The sequence below is a fragment of the Orcinus orca genome, chromosome 8 (assembly GCF_937001465.1).
Source record: "Orcinus orca chromosome 8, mOrcOrc1.1, whole genome shotgun sequence".
Classification (NCBI taxonomy): domain Eukaryota; kingdom Metazoa; phylum Chordata; class Mammalia; order Artiodactyla; family Delphinidae; genus Orcinus; species Orcinus orca.
The window spans coordinates 13425739-13443838 of NC_064566.1; the positions used below are offsets into that span (position 1 = coordinate 13425739).

Here is an 18100-nt window from a genome sequence, read left to right on the forward strand (position 1 = left end):
GGAGATCAGCTCAGGGCTTTGCGACCACCTAGAGGGGTGGGATAAGGAGGGTGGGAGGGAGATGCAAGAGGGAGGGGATATGTATGGGGATATACATATGCATACAGCTGATTCACTTTGTTATACAGCAGAAACTAACACAACACTGTAAAGCAATTATACTCCAATAAAGATGTTAAAAAAAAAAAAATCTTTGTCCCTCTGGCTTCCCGGGTGGCGCAGTGGTTAAGAATCTGCCTGCCAATGCAGGGGACACAGGTTTGAGCCCTGGTCCGGGAAGATCCCACATGCCGCGGAGCACCTAAGCCGGTGCACCACAACTACTGAGGCTGCGCTCTAGAGCCCGCGAGACACAACAACTGAGCCCACGTGCCACAACTACTGAAGCCCGCGTGCCTAGAGCCCATGCTTCACAAGAGAATCCACCGCAGTGAGAAGCCCACATACCGCAATGAAGAGTAGCCCCTGCTCACCTCAACTTGAGAAGGCCCACGCGCAGCAACGAAGACCCAATGCAGCCAAAAAAAAAAAAGGAATAAACAAAATAAGTAAATTAAAAAAAAAAACAATTAAAAAAAATCTTTGTCCCTTTTTGACAAACATGCACTCTACCTGTATTCTGCATTGTATCCTACCGGCCAGTAAGATTTTGTCTGGCTTTACTTAATGATAGGCTTTTCCCCACTCCGTACTCCAAATGTAAAACTACAGGATTATATTGAATTTAGTTTTTCAATCTACAAGTTTCCCCTGAGGTTTCTGATGTATACTGCAGGGATGGGAGGGGAACCACCTACATTGCCCTTCCCCACGCCTGGTAGAGAATCTCAGGATCACTACATTAGAGGGCAGCTGCCTGCAGAAGTAACCAGAGGACTTGGGCCAGGGCTCTGAGTGATGGGCCCAGAAGAACAGGGACCTAGAACGACTTGCCCCCCCCCCCCGGCCCCCGCAATTTACTCCTGTTTGCTAGGTACAGGAATTTATTTATTCACTGAGCCACTGGGTCAACTGACTGAGGACTAAGTGTTAGTGCTGGAAATTGAGAGATGAATGAACCACATTCTTGTTCTTGAAGAACTTAATCTGGCAGGACAGATAGACATGTAAACAAATGACCATAGAGCGTCGAAACTCACCTGTGGAAGTGAGAACAAGCTCAGAGCAGCATGGAGAAAATGGTGAATGCTCTATGGATTGGGGGAGATTTCCTGGATAATGTCATATTTGGGGATGCACAGGAGCTGACATGGATAAGGGAAGAAGAGGGCATTTGGACAGAGGGAACACACGGGCTGAGGCACGGAAGCTGTACCAGGGTCTGCCTATTAATAGTTACTCTTTTTGGGGTTTCCCTATTGAGTAGCAGGACAGGTGGATCTACTGGACAGACTGGCAGACCAAGTCAATCCAGCGTGTTGACAAGTACTCAGGCCGGAACAAGGAGACGGTGTTGGCGAATGTGGAGGGACTCATGGATATCATCGTGGTTTCCCCTCAGCGGCAGACAGGTGGACTCCAGGGTCCTGAGCCTGCTTCCTTACCATTGGTGGGGTTGGTTGGTCACCCTGAGGACTGTTAATAACCAAGACAGAGCCACAGGAGAGCCTTTTGGTTCACATCTTAAGTTCTTAGACCTTTCAGCCCCCTGTCGTTATACCCTTCCTGCCCCACGGTCCCTGGGAGTAAGGTAGCCCCAAATCTCCTCCTTTTTGAGAAGTGTCAAATTAGGAGACTTGATTCTGCCCCAGGCCAGACATTCACATCTGCTTTGCCCCCAGGGACCAATGCCTGTGGTGTGAACAACGGTGGCTGCACCCACCTCTGCTTTGCCAGAGCCTCAGACTTTGTATGTGCCTGTCCTGACGAGCCTGATGGCCGGCCCTGCTCCCTTGGTGAGTTGGACTAATTGGCCTCCTGGAACAGCAGAGCCCTTGGAAGGGCAGGGGATCAGCAGCCTCAGCTTTGTTCTTCTGGGTGAGATTTCCCCTCAGGGGTTCTTACAGCAGAGTGACTGGGAGCAATGGGTTTGAGCTTTGAGCTTTGGGATGCTTCTGGCATTTACTAGGATGGAAATCGGGTCTCCTGATTCCCTGATCCCTACTGTGACCTGTGCACTATCCTCTCTTTTGCCCTTTGTGGGCCAGCTAGCCCATCCGGAGCTATTAATATTGGAAACTGGGACTTCCCTGGTGGCGCGGTGGTTAAGAATCTGCCTGCCAACGCAGGGGACACGGGTTCGAGCCCTGGTCCGGGAAGATCCCACATGCCGTGGAGCACCTAAGCCCATGCACCACAGCTACTGAGCCTGCGCTCTAGAGCCCGTGAAGCACAACTACTGAGCCCGTGAGGCACAACTACTGAGCCCACGTGCCACAACTACTGAAGCCCGCATGCCTAGAGCCCATGCTCTGCAACAAGAGAAGCCACTGCAATGAGAAGCTCGCGCACCACAATGCAGAGTAGTCCCCACTCGCCACAACTAGAGAAAGCCTGTGAGCAGCAACAAAGACTCAACGCAGCCAAATAAATAAATAAAATAAATAAATTTATTAAAAAATATATATTGGAAACCAAATCCTTTTTATGTACAGTATTAAGAAGGACATCTAACAGGGGTGCCTAGGATCAGGGCAGCTAAAAAATTGCTTTATCAAGTTCTCCACATGCTACTCTTGGACCATATGTAGATATTTGTGGCTCCAGTGATCCACTCCAGTCCTTGTTTTCTCTCCAGTACCTGGCCTGGTGCCCCCAGCTCCCAGGGCTACCAGCGTAAGTGAAAGGAGCCCCGTGCTACCCAACACGCTACCGACGACCTTGCGTTCTTCTACCAGCTGGACCCGCACATCTCTGGAGGAGGTGGAAGGGAGGTAAGTGGGTCAGTATGGAATTGGGGGCTCTTTGATTCAAATCGCCATGCCCTGCCAGCAGAAGACCGTAGGCCCAGCTTGATGATTCTGGCAGATGGGAGGTAGATCACATCATTAGCCACCTGTCCCTGCTACTTGGAACTGGAGATGATATTTAGACTTGCAGGTTGTTGCAAGTAATTCTTTTTTTTAGCTCTGAAGGCAAGAAGCTTTAAGACGAGCTTTAGAGAGAAATCACTCAGGAGGAGTTTCTGCCCGGCATTCCTCCTTCTTCCTTTCTTTCAGTTACGTTTGCTCTCACAGAACAAGTTTAGCACGTGGTCTTGTCCTACAGTTTACTTAGAAGCCACTAAGTCATAGTGGTCTCTGGGCTGTGGCTTTTTAACTTGGGACATCCCCAGGGATGTGATGGCCTTAGTTTATAATGACCTGTAACACTCAAACGCACATGCATGTATGTGCATGTGTACACACACACACACCCCGTTATTAAATAAGCAAGCATAACCATGAACGGCTCTCAAATTAAGTGTAAAACATTATATTTCATTAGACTGAAGGTGCTGTCAATTTAAAATGCATCCTGATTTGAGAGATTAAACTGAAAAAATGACCAACAGCAACTGTGAGATGCCATTAATTGTAAGACACAGTCCTATCTCAGAGATATTAGAATATAGAAAAAATGCACATCTTAAAATTGATGAAATATCATGTTATATTCCATTTAGAGAAAGTCTTATAAATATGTTTTTTATTTACACCTTGCAAAAAAAATCATCTGAAAATACAGATAGGAGTAAAAAAGAAATAAGTACTCATGTGTAATTACCTTTAGTGTTTTTTCTGATTTGATATATGTGTATATTGTGAAATGGTTACCACAGTAAGTCCAGTTAACATCCATCACCACACATATATACTTTTTTTTTTCTTATAATGAAAACTTTTAAAATCTACTCTCTTAGCAACTTTCAGACATACAATATTGTTAACTATAGTCACTATGATGTACATTACATCCCCAGGACTTAACTTATCTTATAACTGGAAGTTTGAGCCTTTTGACCATCTTCACTCATTTTGTCCACCCCCAACCTCTGGCAACTGCCAATCTTTATGGTATCAATTTATCTATGAGTTGGTTTTTTTTTCTTTTTCAGATTCCACATATAAGTGATATCATATAGTATTTGTCTTTCTCTGTCTGACTTATTTTACTTAGCAGAATGTCCTTTTTCATGGCTGAATAATGTTCCACTGTATACCTATACCACATTTTCTTTATCCATTCATCCACTGATGGACGCTTAGGTGGTTTCCATGTTTTGGCTCTTGTAAATAATTCTACATTGAACATGGGGGTGCAGATATCTTTTTGAGACAGTGATTTCATTTCCTACTCTTACTATACTGATGTCTATCTTCCCAGGCATTCTTCTATTAGAACATTTTTCATTGTAATATTATTTTTAATATCAACAGTAGCTTAAAAGATAATTAACACGTGATTTCAATTCTGAAGGCAGAAACATAGTAATAATTCCAAATAAGACCACTAGACTCAACGTCCCTAAAATGATAAGATTTGTACATGATCAAACTTATTCTATATACCCCATTTTCTCGTTAGAAGAGTTTATATAGAAAAACAAACAGATATAAACGTGTACCTTTCTCACTAAATTTTAAGCACAATCATTATTAATCTGATTTTATTCAGGTTTATTTAGAAAACTTTTGAACCCTACTCAGATATTTTCTTCCTATCAGAGTTGCATCTGAAGACTCAGTACATCTTGGTTTCGGATGCTCCTGCAGGTAGCTCTTCTCTAAACTTTTAGGACATGTCTTTACTTGCCAGCTCATAACGTGCCACAAAGGAGTTACCGTCTCAGCATTTCAAGCTAGTTATCCAAGCCCTCTCTCTGGATGTCTTGCATATTCCCTTGTGAAAGAATGAAGGAAAGAAAAACAATATATTTTTTTAAGTCTCTCTAGACCTTGTGATAATCTTGATCCAATCCAAGGTTTGCTTGGCTGGTAGCTTAATAAAGTCTGCTACTGATGTCCTTAGTATTCTTTCAGCTCACTCCCAAACCTGCTTCTCCTTTTTAAAGAATCCTCTTTAAAGAGTACATATTTTAGGGAATTCCCTGGTGGTCTAGTGGTTGGGACTCCACGCTTTCACTGCCGAGGGCCTGGGTTCAATCCCTGGTCAGGGAGCTGGGATCCCACAAGCTGCACGGCCAAAAACAACAACAAAAAAGAGTACACATTTTAAAACACATTTAAACATGATATAGCATCTTGAAGACAGTGGCTCATGCTGATTTCTCTGTATTTTCTTGTCCTGCCCTCTCCTTGCTTCTGCTATCTCCTGTCTGGTATAGTCTCATATCTGAAAGCCCCACTCCCAGGCCTTTAGCCCTGTCCTTCACAGGACTGTCCCCATTTCCTGGCAGAAGGCAAGATCTTTGTTGAATATAAGTAGCCTTCACATTCAGTTTTCTCTGCCCCACAGATGCTCTGAAAAGGATGCCCGGCTGGGCCTCTGCACGTATTCCAATGAGGCCGTACCTGCTGCTTCAGGTAAGCCCTCAGTGCCCAACTGTTTTGAAAAACAAGATGTAAGGAATCTAAGTCTCCATTGATATCTTGCAGAACCTTCATGGGAACTCTTTGGGGTTGATGAACCCTTTTCTTAGACTAAATCCATAAAAAGAATAACCATAATAGCTGCCACTTATGGAGTGCTTTCTGTGTGCTAGGCACTTGTTAAGCCATATTTATGTGCGCATGCGTGTATGTATATGTATTTGTATGTACACACTCACCTTCAATCTCCACCAGCCCTATGAGCAATTTATTTACATTTAACTGATGAGAAAACACAGGCTTAGAAGTTAAGCATCTTGCTTTAAGTCACACAGCTAGTAAGTAGTGGAAGTGGGATTAGAGATGCTGACATAGTGATAGGTTTCTTCTCAGCCCCCTCCCCCCTCCCGCTGTGGCCTCTTCTCTGAGAAGGAGGCCCCTAGCCATCCTCAGATGGTATGGGATGCAACAGCTACAAAAGGAGCCCTCCATCTTCCCACCCCTCACACCAGCTAGAAGATTGTCGGGGGTCCCCACCTAGCGTCCCTCTGCTCTTCCTAGGGGAAGGACTTCATGTCAGCTATGTCATCGGTGGACTCCTCAGCATTCTGCTTATTCTGGTGGTGATCGCGGCTTTGATGCTGTACAGGTAACCTCAGCCCCACTGCAGTGGCTGTATGTTTGCTGTATGTCCCATTAGCACGTTTGGGACCTCCTGAAGTTGACAGCTCACTGATTCCACCTATGACCAGCCTCATTTCAAGGTTGGGTCCCTGGTCAGAGCAGCAGAAGGGAAGGGCAGAAACCTGAATGTGTACCCTTCTTCCCCAGTCACAGCCCAAGCAGTTTCCTCATTTCATGACCACAGCAACGCTTGGTATTTTCCTTATAGACTAGGATACTAAGGACACAGAGGGTGTTACCCAAGTTCACACAGCAAGAGGCAAAGCTGGTACTGACTCTAGCATCTTTGCTTTTACCACCACTCTACACTACCTCAAACCACTGAAGCTGGAAATGATCTTCTCTTCACACAAACACAACTCTTTACTACAATGTGGGGTGATAGATACATCATTGCTCGGTAGGGATCATCCTGGGAAGGTGGAATGTGTAGTATTCAATTTAGAATCTTCCTTTTATGACCCTCTCTGTATATATTTTCTCCTAAATGCTTTGTATGCAGCTTGCAGCAAAAATGTCAGGATTTTGCTGCTACTGCAGCAGCTTCTACTAACAACAACAACAATAATAGTAACACCTACCATTTAATGAATATGTATCAATGTCACAACAACCTTGTAATACAGGTATTATTATTCCTCACTTTACAGATGGGGATCTAAGGCTCAGAAAGTTTAGATTATGTCCACCAATACCCCAGCCAGTAAGTAACAGAAGTGGCATTGAAACGTAGGTCTGTTTTGACTCTAAAGCTCAGTGTATTTGTTATCTATTGCTGTATAACAAATTACCCTGAAACTTAGCAACTTAAAATGACAACCACTGATTATCTCAGTTTCTGTGGATCAGAAATCTAGATGCAGGGACTTCCCTGGTGGCGCAGTGGTTAAGAATCTGCCTGCCAATGCAGGGAACACAGGTTCAAGCCCTGGTCCGGGAAGATCCCACATGCCGCGGAGCAACTAAGCCCGTGTGTCACAACTACTGAGCCTGCGAGCCACAACTACTGAAGCCCACGCGCCACAACTACTGAAGCCCGTGCGCCTAGAGCCCGTGCTCCACAACAAGAGAAGCCACCGCCAATAACAAGCCCATGCACCACAATGAAGAGTAGCCCCCACTCACCACAACTAGAGAAAGCCCGCATACAGCAACGAAGACCCAATGCAGCCAAAAATAATAAACAAATAAAATTAAAAAAAAAAAAAAAAGAAATCTAGATGCAGATTAGCTGGGTGCCTCTGCCTCAAGGTGTCTTACAAGGCAGCAATCCAGGTATCAGCCAGAGTTGTGGTCTTATCTCGAGGCTTGACTGGGGAAGGATTCCCTTCCAAGCACAGGATTCAGTTCCTCGCAGGCTGTTGGCTAGAAGCCTCCCTCAGCAGTTTGTTGCCTTGTGGGCCTTTCCATAGGACAGCTTTCAACATGGCAGCTTGCTTCCCCCAGAGCAAGAGTAAGAGAGAGCGGAGGGAGGGAGGGAGAGAGGGCAAACTAAGATAGAAACTAGTTTCCTTGTTAGGAGTTTCCTTGTAACCTAATCTAGTATCCCTCACTTTTGCATGTTCTGTTCATTAGAAGCGAGTCACCAGATCCAGCCCACACTCACGGGTCAGGAATTCAGAAGGTGTGAGTACCAGGAGGCAGGGACCACTGGGCCCTCTTAGAGGATGCCTGCCACAACTTGGGTTACAGCTTCCCCAGATATTATCCCCATACAGATCTGAACTAATTTCTCATCACTTTTTCTCCTAAAGACACAAAAAATCCAAGTTAACTGATCCTGCAATGGGGAACCTGACCTACAGCAACCCTTCCTACCGAACTTCCACTCAGGAAGTGAAAATTGAAGCAATCCCCAAACCAGCCATGTACAATCAACTGTGCTATAAGAAAGAGGTAAAAATTAAAATTTATGTCCAAGAGTTTGTTTTTGGAGGGCGGGGGTGGATTATACTCCAGTTGCCTGAGTAGATCAGTAAGGGATGCTGGGTAGTCCATCTACCATTTTGGAAGTTATAGTGAACAGAAGAATGGGATGTGATTCGGGTTTCTGGAGAGGTCTATAACTTCTGAGGGACCAGCTTGAGGGGCCCTACAGAGAGTAAGGTTAGAAAGCAGATCCCAGAAGGTTTAGGTCTGAAAGCATGTGAGTGTGCACCTCCCTGCCAGGAGATATTTTCCCAGGCTCAGGGGTTCCTTCCCTCCTGGAGCTGTCATTCCCCAGCAGTGAGGCTATGCCCCTCTGAAATAACCCCAAACTCCTAGGAAACACCAAAAAACCCAAGAGCTCCTGGACTCTCCCTTTCTAACCTCTGATCCAAGCTTTTGGCACCTGTGGTTGGGAATGGCTGGAGTTCTGCTATTCTTCCTCTTATCACATAATCTAGAGGGATTTCTCTAGAATCCTGGAAGTTTATATGCTTTTGTTCTTTTAACTCCTTTGTTGCTGCAGTGAAAATTTATTTGCTAAATGTTTAGGCATGAAGAATAGTCCCGTTTTGACTAGGGAATATAGCCTGGGACTTAGATTTTCCTAGTCTGATATGACCCTTGTTTTTTTCTAAAATCCGGTAACCCTTCATTAGAAATTATCCCTTATGAGACCTAACCCATCTACTCTCTTGGCCTGTCTAGCACAGTCAAAGCCAGCCCTCACACCTATAGGGCATAATGAATACACTTCATACAAGAATCATGTGATTTCAGGATCCATGAATTTCCCTATTAAAACAAAGCGTCCACTACAAGCCAACACAGAAGCTGCAGGGATAGCTTGCAGATTTAGGGATGGTAGACCCCTTCTCTGTGAATATCTTTGAGAGAAAGACTCTTGAAGCTTCTTGGGTTCCTGGAGTGTCTGATGCCCCAGAAAAGAACCCCAATGAGGGCCCTAGGTTAGAAATTAAAATCATGTGACTCTTTCTCCTGTTGTATGCTTTTTCCTCAGCAGCTCTTTCACCCCTCTGATAGTCTTTCACCCTTTCTCTTCTGATTTCCTCTTGATTTCAGGTACCTGTTGCTGTGTGTTTGTAGAGGGCGTGGTATCACCCAAATTGCTAGTGCCACGTCACCCACATCTCCCTGACTTACCCCACGTGTCTCTCTGATGAAGACACTGAGTGGTCTGCATCTTGTCTGACACTAATTCAGCTTGGAGGGTGTGCTGGCTGACTGGGCATGTGTGTGCGTGCCTTGATCAAGGGAGCTGTCCCTCCCAGAGGGCAGGGACCATATTTTATATTGTTTAATCATCAAAGTATCCTGCTTATTGAAGGGAAGGGGCTCAATAAATATCTGTGGAACTGAACTGTTATTGAAGTAGAGCAGCAGTCGCAGGGCTCTTGGCAGGAACACCATCCCAGGGACAAAGCCCAAGCCATGGCCCATTTTCTCTTGGCAGTGGCGGCATGTTGGTTGGTATCCCCCAGAAACCAGGAGTACGGCTACCCCTTGAGGAATCCATAAAGGGAGAAGCCTGAGTGGAACTTAAGGCTGTCCTTGGAACGATCGCAGGTTGCTTGGAAATGGCCCTGAGGCTCCTGGGAGTAGAGCCAGAATAACCTCCCACAAAAGCTTATAGGTTACAGTACCCCCAGTGGATTGACAGAACTCAAGTAAGAGGGTTTTCTAGAGCCCTCCTGTCTTACCTTCTAAAACTTTTCTTCTTAAGAAAGTTAGAAAGAGAATTAAGAATAAAATAGCACATGAAACTGTATTCAGTATCTTATAATAAGCTATAATGGAAAAGAATCTGACCATATATGTGTGTGTGTGTGTGTATATATATATATATATATATATATATAACTGAATCACTTTGCTGTACACCAGAAACTAACATTGTAAATCAACTATACTTCAAAAAAAAAAGGAATAGCACCAAAGTAGTTTAAAATCTTGAATAAATGCACATTTAGTTGCTTTTGTCAATTGCCTCTGATCATGTATATTAGCATGCTGTCCCATTAATAAACCCCATTAGCAATGTAATAATAGCTAACATGATCTAGTGCATGTTATGTGTCAGGCACCTACTAATTGCATTGCGTGGATTGCCTCATTTAACTCTCACAGCCATTGGTTATGAGGTACGGACATTGTTACTCTAAAGAGGTGAGCCTGAGTTTGGGAGATGTTCAGTAATTTGCCCGAGGTGATGTAGCCAGTGAGTGGCTCACGGAAGTCACGGTTCTCCCTCCTCCCTGTATGATAATGGTAATAATCATCACAGCTGCTCCTTTCCTTTTAGGCTCAGCCTCATACATTTGCTCTGATTAAATTTCCCCATTTGTTTGTGGGATTTTTGCGCTCTTCATGCCCACTCTTAGCCCATCCACTTCCTTTCTAAGTTCGTCATGAGATCCTTTACAGAGAGCCAACCAACTGACCGTGTCTCTCCACTCCCCACCCTAGGGTGGACCTGACCATAACTACACCAAGGAGAAGGTCAAGATTGTAGAGGGGATCTGCCTCCTGTCTGGGGACGATGCTGAGTGGGATGACCTCAAGCAACTGCGCAGCTCCCGAGGGGGCCTCCTTCGGGATCATGTATGCATGAAGACAGACACCGTGTCCATCCAGGCCAGCTCTGGCTCCCTGGATGACATGGAGACGGAGCAGCTGTTGCAGGAAGAGCAGTCTGAGTGCAGCAGCGTCCATACCACAGCCACTCCTGAAAGACGGGGCTCCCTGCCAGACACAGGCTGGAGACACGAACGCAAGCTCTCCTCAGAGAGCCAAGTCTAAACGCCCATGTTCCCTTCCCTTCCTACCTGCTCCTTCTCCTTGGTGGGCTTCAGTCCCTGAGCTCGCTTATACAGCAGGCCCCTTTCCTGTGTGCTCGTCCTGCGCCGCCTCCTCCCGCCTCGTAACTGCTCCCAAGCCCTCCACTGGAGCTGTTTCCACCTGGGTTCGTAACTACCTGTGCACAAGAAATGATGGGGCATCCTGAGAATTTAGACCTGGATTTTACCACGAACTTCACCTCATGCACGCCATCCTGAGCCCCCTTGAAACCAGGCTCAGTAATGATTCCTCGTCAGTACAGAGCTCCACCTCCCCTTTCCCTGGCACCCTCAGTGCCTGCCCCCCAAGAGCTGATGATCCAGGACTGCACTCGCTCCATCAGAGCTGGCCTGACCGCATCTCTGAGGGAACTTGCTGACCAGGGGGGCTGGGGCGGGGGGGTGGGGGGTCATGGGTAAAGAGAGAGATGAAGGATAGAGGCTGAGAGAAGGAGGAGTCAGCCCAGCTGGCATGGGCATCTGGAAAACCTCCAGCCTCGAGTGCATTGGCAACATGAAAAAGCTTTTAAGGGTGATTGGGCCTGGGTGTCCTCTCCACTGCCGGCCATGGCTATTATTCTTGCCCTGACAGTTGTTGTTTCTTCAGCTGCAGATACTGATGAGGTCTGGGTATGGCTCAAGCTGTTCTTCCTCCTGCTAGAATGTCTGGAGCCTTTTCTACCTTCAGATGACTGGGGGGTCTCTATCACACGGCCGCTGGCTAATAGGAATTCCCTCCTGCTGCCTCTAGCTTGTGAGCCGGTGTCTTGAATGCGTGTGGGACCCTCAGGGGTGGGTCTCTGCAGCGTCTGAGAAGCACTGCTTAGACCAGTCTTAGCACATCCCCTGAACTATAATTGTTCTGCCACTTTCTCCTTCCTCATTCTCTGGGATTCGGAGCACAGAGATCCTGAAGCAACTCTCCAAAGCAGGGCCAGAAGTTTTCATACATGGTCAGGAAGAGTGATTGGTTTAGAGACTTGAGGCACCCAGGGCTTAAAGGGAAGTATCCATGAAGCTGAGCCTCCTGTGTTCTCTCTCAGGTGCTCAGGGATCTAAGTGAGTAGACAGAGCCTGCGGCTGTGGGTGGTGAAGTTCCCATTCCGACTCTTCCCAGCTAAGTGACTCCCTTTTCATGCTGAGGTGCCATCACTTGGTTCATGCTTATTCACACAAAAGGCATGTGTGTCACACTAGTGTCAGGGGAGTTGAGACTTTTTACTGTCCTAAAACTTCTACCTAGCTCTTCTTTTTTGGGGAGGAGGGGAGGTGCCTAATTTGCTTTTTCTGACCTAGCCTTGTAGGCACGTATGGTGAAGAGGCCTAAATAAAGATGCAGAGTGGGGGGCAAGGAGTAGGAAGGTAGAGAGAACCACTGAGGAAGCCCTTTCAGCCCAGGGCAGATCCAGACCTCTTTCACCCAGGGATCAAAAGCAACAACAGGAACTGAGAATGGAGTGGGGGTGCTTCAAGGGGAATTTTCCAGATTTGAAACACGTCCAGGGGTTCTTGGTATTGAGAAATCAGCTGCCAAACGTGAGTGAAAAGGGAAGATCAGAGCAAACCTTTTCTGGTCAGTTCTAAGACCGCTAGAGACAGGTGCCAGGCTCTCAGCCCTGCTCGCAGTAGCCAGCCCCAGGTCTAGACCCTCATAGGACAGCCAGGCCAGGCCAAGCAGGCTTTTCCAGTACACAGAGTGGGAAAGGAAAGGTCCTCCTCCTGGGAGGAAAGGGGGACATTTCACACTTGATGGGGCAGTAGAAGAAGGAGCCCTTTGGGTCCTCAGACTCACGGTTGGGCATGGGGAGAAAGTAGCAAAGTGGCATTTTCTTGAACGGAAAGGGGGAAGGATCTTATTGCACTTGGGCTGTTCAGAATGTAGAAAGGACATATTTGAAGAAATATCTATTTGAGCACTGATTTACTATGTAAAAAGCAAAATCTCTCTGTCCTAAACTAATGGAAGTGACTCTCCCACGCTCATGTGTAATGGTTTTAACGTTACTCACTGGAGAGATTGGACTTTCTGGAGTTATTTAACCACTATGTTCAGTATTTTAGGACTTTATGATAATTTAATATAAATTTAGCTTTTCTTAATCACCTTGCCTGGCTTGGAGTCATGACTAATAACTGCACCTGCTCTGTCTGGCAGAAACATGCTGTGGAAGACCTGCTTGCAAACATCACCTCTAAGTCCCTTGGGGATGTGAGGACACTGAAGAGCAATAAAGGGTGGGAGGTTCCTGGCTGGAGGTTCAGCTCATCTTGAAAAGACAGGTTAAGACCAGAGTTCATTGGCTTCTGAAATCCTTATTTCCTCTAGAGGAGGGTGGCTGATAGGTTTCATCTTGAGTGCCAACTCTGGTTGCTCATGGCTGCCTGAGGTTCTGTCCAGACCCAATGGGAAAAGTGTCATGATGGTTAGTGGTGTCTCCTTTGGGCACCAAAAGGAAGTGTCATGGCATGTATACCATGTATCTTCTATTTCTGTTCTAGGTCTACGAGGACTTCAGTGTCACAGAACTTGACTTTGCCTTTCAGTGATGGTCACTGGCAAGACTGTCTGATGTCTTGAAATAAAAGTACTGGGATGGGGACAAGAAGGGCTAATTCCAGTCCTAGATCTGCCTCTAGCTCTGTCTGATCTTAGTCATGTTTCACAGTTACTCTGAGAATGGGTCAATCAACACTAAGATTCCTTTTATTTTTAAAAAGCTGTCTACTCATAGCTCATCCACTACATCTCAAGCCTAGAACAAGGCATTGGGGATCTCTTTTCAGGTATCTGGACAAATAATACCTCTCAGTGAAGATTGGGAATCATGCAAGTCTTAATGCCAGTTATAGAATTTGATGTCAAGGGTCAATAGTTGATTTTCTAAGCCATAAACCATTTATAGAACATTGCTCCCATTCATTCATTCATTCATTCATCTGCTAGGGGCTGGACACTACCCAAGCATGACCAAGAAAGATTATCACAGAGCTTAGAGTCTACCAACAACCCCACCCCCCCCAAAAAAAGAAAAAAAGCAAGAAGGATGGAATCCTTTTGAATGTAAGTGACAAGAGATCTGAGTATAAACTGCAGTGTATAATTCTTCCAACTTTGGTGAGGGATAGATGTGCTAGAACAAAAATAAGTGGAATAGCTCAAGGACAACCATCCACCATTCTTTTTTGGGGAAAAAAACCCCAAAAAACACAACAGAGAGAAAAAGAGGACATTTGAAGCAATGAAATCTAGCCTAATGCACAAGCCTGTATACCTGTAGGAAGTACCCCTTTCCAGAGCCTCAGAATAAGTGCCCTTTTCCATAGCCTCAAGCTATGAACAGTGACCACTAGAGCTGGGAACTCAGGAAGAACTTTTCAAATGGGAAGAAAAAATGAATGCATTGAACACACACCATTTGCTTGCAAAACTGCAAGTGTTTCTGGAAGAACAAAATTTGTTGAGTGTGTTTTGCTAAACTGTGACCATCCTGCTACTTGAGGACCTGATGGCCCAGGTCTTGATGAGAATTTGACCACTAGCAAATGAGAATTTTGTAACAGCGTCAAGGACTAGCACCCTGTTTTCAGGTTATGCTGGCTCTTAGTTTCCTAATCAGTAAAATGGAAAGGCTGAACCAGATGATTGCTAAAGTCATTTCTGGCCTGAGACTTCTATTTATGTTCCTTCCAGGAAATCTTGGGGCTGAAACAAGAGTTGAGAATTCCCTGTCTGGTTTTTTGGATATAAAACCTAAAAATGATAAGTAGGGAGATTCTGAGTCAAATTCTAACAAACGGGGCATATTTTTGCAAACTAATTATGTTCAAAATATAGTCACTGCCTTTCTTTCTATATTATTTGAACTGTGCAACCTAAAATGAAAAGATCTCTGTAGCCTGTAAAGAGGTCTCCATGGCATGAACTGAAGCTTTCACCAAACCTAGGCCTGAAGAAAACAAAGTCAGTGCTGCATAGGAAGCTGGAAAAAGCATCTACAAGAGCTAAGGGTGCATGATGTTCTAAGTGTAATGCACTGACACTCAAGGGCATCTTTAGTCATTTCTACTAATGGACATGAAAAAAGAAATGTGGTTGAGCCTTTTTTGTGGCTAAGAAACAGTCTATGTCTTTTCTTCGTATTTGAAGATGACTCAACTGATCCGGTTAATAGGATGTGTGTTTGGGGAATGATTCAGGCAGCCTTTGTTTTGAAACATTCCCTCACTTGCCCATTATTTTCTCTCCAGATCATTCTTCCATTAACCAGCTGACAGAGGCTAAGCAGAGCTCAGCACAGGGAACAGAGTTTTATTTCCAGTCAAGGCTCCACCTCACAACTTTGGATTCCTTCAGGAGGTGCCTTTAAAACAGATCCAGACAGCCTAATTAAGGGTCTGAGTTTAAATCCAAGGCTGAGGTTAGCCCCAGGCTATACAATTTGCTTATTTCATTTTACAAGACACAAAGAGCCAAGAACTCTCACTTATCCTGCCCTTCTCAGTGGTTTTTCCTCCAGCCCCTAAAAGCCTGTTGACAGCTTGCTAAGGAGGTTCCTATCTTTCCCTCCTGCCTACTTCCTTTTTGGTGGAGCTGATCCTTCTGTGGTCGAAGTTCTTGGGCAGCCTACATTTTGGGGCCTATGGGAAAAATGGGCTATGAGAAAAGAGAAAAAAAAGCTATCCATTCCTTCAATCAACTGGCACCTTTAAATGCAACCAAGTGCAAGATGGGATAGGCTTTGCAGTCTTGGAGGCCAGTCAAGGCACTGAACCCATAGACACTTGACGTCTGTGTTAATGTCACCACTGCTGTCTCCAGGGAATAATGCAGGGGGTACCTGGACTGAAAGTTGAAGTTAATCATTGAAGCTGCTCCTTTTAGGCTGGAAGTATGGATCCATGTCCCATGCTAGGGATGTTTCCACCAAAATGTAGCTTGTGATTATGATGGAATGAGCACTGTCCCAACACTAGTAGACTTCTCAGAAAGGCTCAGCACAGTTACTCAGCAGCCACAACGTTTGGCATTTGTTTCCTACTTGCAGTTGCAATAGTATAGTGTTCACTTAGATATCTAATGCCCACAAGGGTTTCACTGTCCTATTATTAACCTCCATATGTGGAACTGAGAGACCCCAGGAATAAAGTAGGTACACATAACTCTAATAAATACATAGATAAATGCCATTTGACGATAATCCTAGACTGGCCAAACATGTATTGAGCATCTACTATGGGCAAGGTACTGTATTAGGTTTCTACAAGGCTCTACAGAATCTGCCATTCCCTTCTCTCCATTATCAGACCTCAGCTCCTACTACCTTCCTGCTGCCAACTACTCTGCTCCAGCTATACTGGCCACCCTGTTTCTCAAACCTGCCAGATATGCTCCCAACTTAGGGTCTTTGCATAGCTGTTCCCTATGGCTGGCACTTTCTTCCTCTAGATATACTCACAGTGAACTGCTTTGCCTTACTCAAGTTTTTGCTCAAATGTGATCTCAGTGAAACTCTGACCACCCTTTATAAAATTACAGTCCTTCCAGCTCCACTTCCCAGTCCCTTTTACCTTGTTTTATTCTTTTCTATTTTCCCATTGCACATATTGTCTAATAATATACCATATGATTTTTTGTTTGTTTCCTCACTATAATGTGAGCACCAAGAGAAGAAGGATTTTTTGAGAGGAGGGGGTCTATTTTGTTCACTGATAATCCCAAATGCCTAGAACAGTCCCTGCACATACTAGATGCTCAATAAATATTTGTTGACTGAATGAATACATTAATGGAATCAGACATCTAATGCCCACCTTCTAGTGGGGCTGCACTTAAACCATATAAGACAAAAAGGGATTTTGCCATCTTGTTCTAAAACTCTCCAGGGTCTAGACTCTGCACGTTACTTAATGATCAGAGTCCAGGTTACCATCACTCTCTACTTAAATGTAATCTTCAGTTTATTTCTGGTAATATTTATTTTTTTATTTTTATTTTTATTTTTTTTTGCGGTACACGGGCCTCTCACCGCCGCGGCCCCTCCCGCCGCCAAGCACAGGCTCCGGACGCGCAGGCCCAGCGGCCCCGCGGCACGTGGTACCCTCCCGGACCGGGGCACGAACCCGTGTCCCTCGCATCAGCAGGCGGACTCCCAACCACTGCGCCACCAGGGAAGCCCTCCGGTAATATTTAAATAAAGTAAACATGCCAATGATCAATGACTGAAGAAGACTATTTCTATATATTTCTAGCCTGTTTCTCAAAAGTTATTGTGGACTTCCCTGGTGGTGCAGTAGTTAAGAATCCATCTGCCAATACAGGGGACACAGGTTCAAGCCCTGGTCTGGGAAGATCCCACATGCCGCGGAGCAACTAAGCCTGTGCACCACGACTACTGAGCCTGCACTCTAGAGCCTGTGAGCCACAACTACCGAGCCCGCATGCCTCAGATACTGAAGCCCGCACGCCTGGAGCCTGTGCTCTGCAACAAGAGAAGCCACCGCAATGAGAAGCCCGCGCACTGCAACGAAGAGTAGCCCCCACTCACCACAACTAGAGAAAGCCCACGCGCAGCAACGAAGACCCAACACAGCCAAAAATAAATAAACTAAATTAATTTTAAAAAAAGGTTATCGTGAGCTTTTTGCTTCAATTGGCTCCTCTCTCCTACCTCCACCTGTGAATCTGTCCTCATCTCTTATCTTTTCACTCTCTCCACTCTGTGGTCTCATCCACAATTTCATCTTTTCACTTTATGAAGGTGATTTCCAAATTTATATCACTTGAGTCCTAACCTCTTTTCACAGCTCTCACTCTGTATTTCCTGGGCCTACTTACATGATTCCATTTGCATGTCTCATTGGTATGTAAAAGTAAACAGGTCTGAAACCAAATACCTTGTCCTCCCTTTGAGACTGGCTTCTCCTGACTTTCTACTTCCATTTGGTCAATCAATGCCTCCCAGTCCCTAGGCTCAAATCCTGGCACACTCTGACTCATCTCCCTAAATGGGCCCCACCCTCACCTTTATACCTAAGCTAGTCTGTTGCCAAATCCTTCCCTCTTTCTTGAATCTGTTCTCATCATTTCCACCGCTCATATCACACTCCTAACTTTGCTCTCAACTCTAACCCATTTTAGAATTAGACAAGCAAGCTAGTTTT

General features: G+C 45.3%; 1 protein-coding gene and 1 long non-coding RNA gene across 2 annotated transcripts in view; one reads left to right on the forward strand and one right to left on the reverse strand.

Annotated features, from left to right (window-relative positions):
- LRP4 (LDL receptor related protein 4) overlaps positions 1-13042 on the forward strand; it is a 51797-nt gene extending 38755 nt beyond the window's left edge. Inside the window, exons 32-38 of the mRNA XM_004264072.3 lie at positions 1367-1511; positions 1782-1895; positions 2738-2873; positions 5398-5465; positions 6033-6120; positions 7910-8051; positions 10569-13042. Coding sequence (XP_004264120.1) covers positions 1367-1511; positions 1782-1895; positions 2738-2873; positions 5398-5465; positions 6033-6120; positions 7910-8051; positions 10569-10901 — 1026 coding nt within the window. The 3' untranslated portion in view covers positions 10902-13042. The remainder of the gene's footprint in view (positions 1-1366; positions 1512-1781; positions 1896-2737; positions 2874-5397; positions 5466-6032; positions 6121-7909; positions 8052-10568) is intronic.
- Positions 2532-8043, reverse strand: LOC125965294 (uncharacterized). The gene is made up of 2 exons (XR_007479033.1): positions 7914-8043; positions 2532-6125 (listed from the first exon to the last, which is right to left on the reverse strand). It is a non-coding gene; the product is annotated as an uncharacterized LOC125965294 (long non-coding RNA).
- Positions 13043-18100: the final 5058 nt, after the last annotated feature.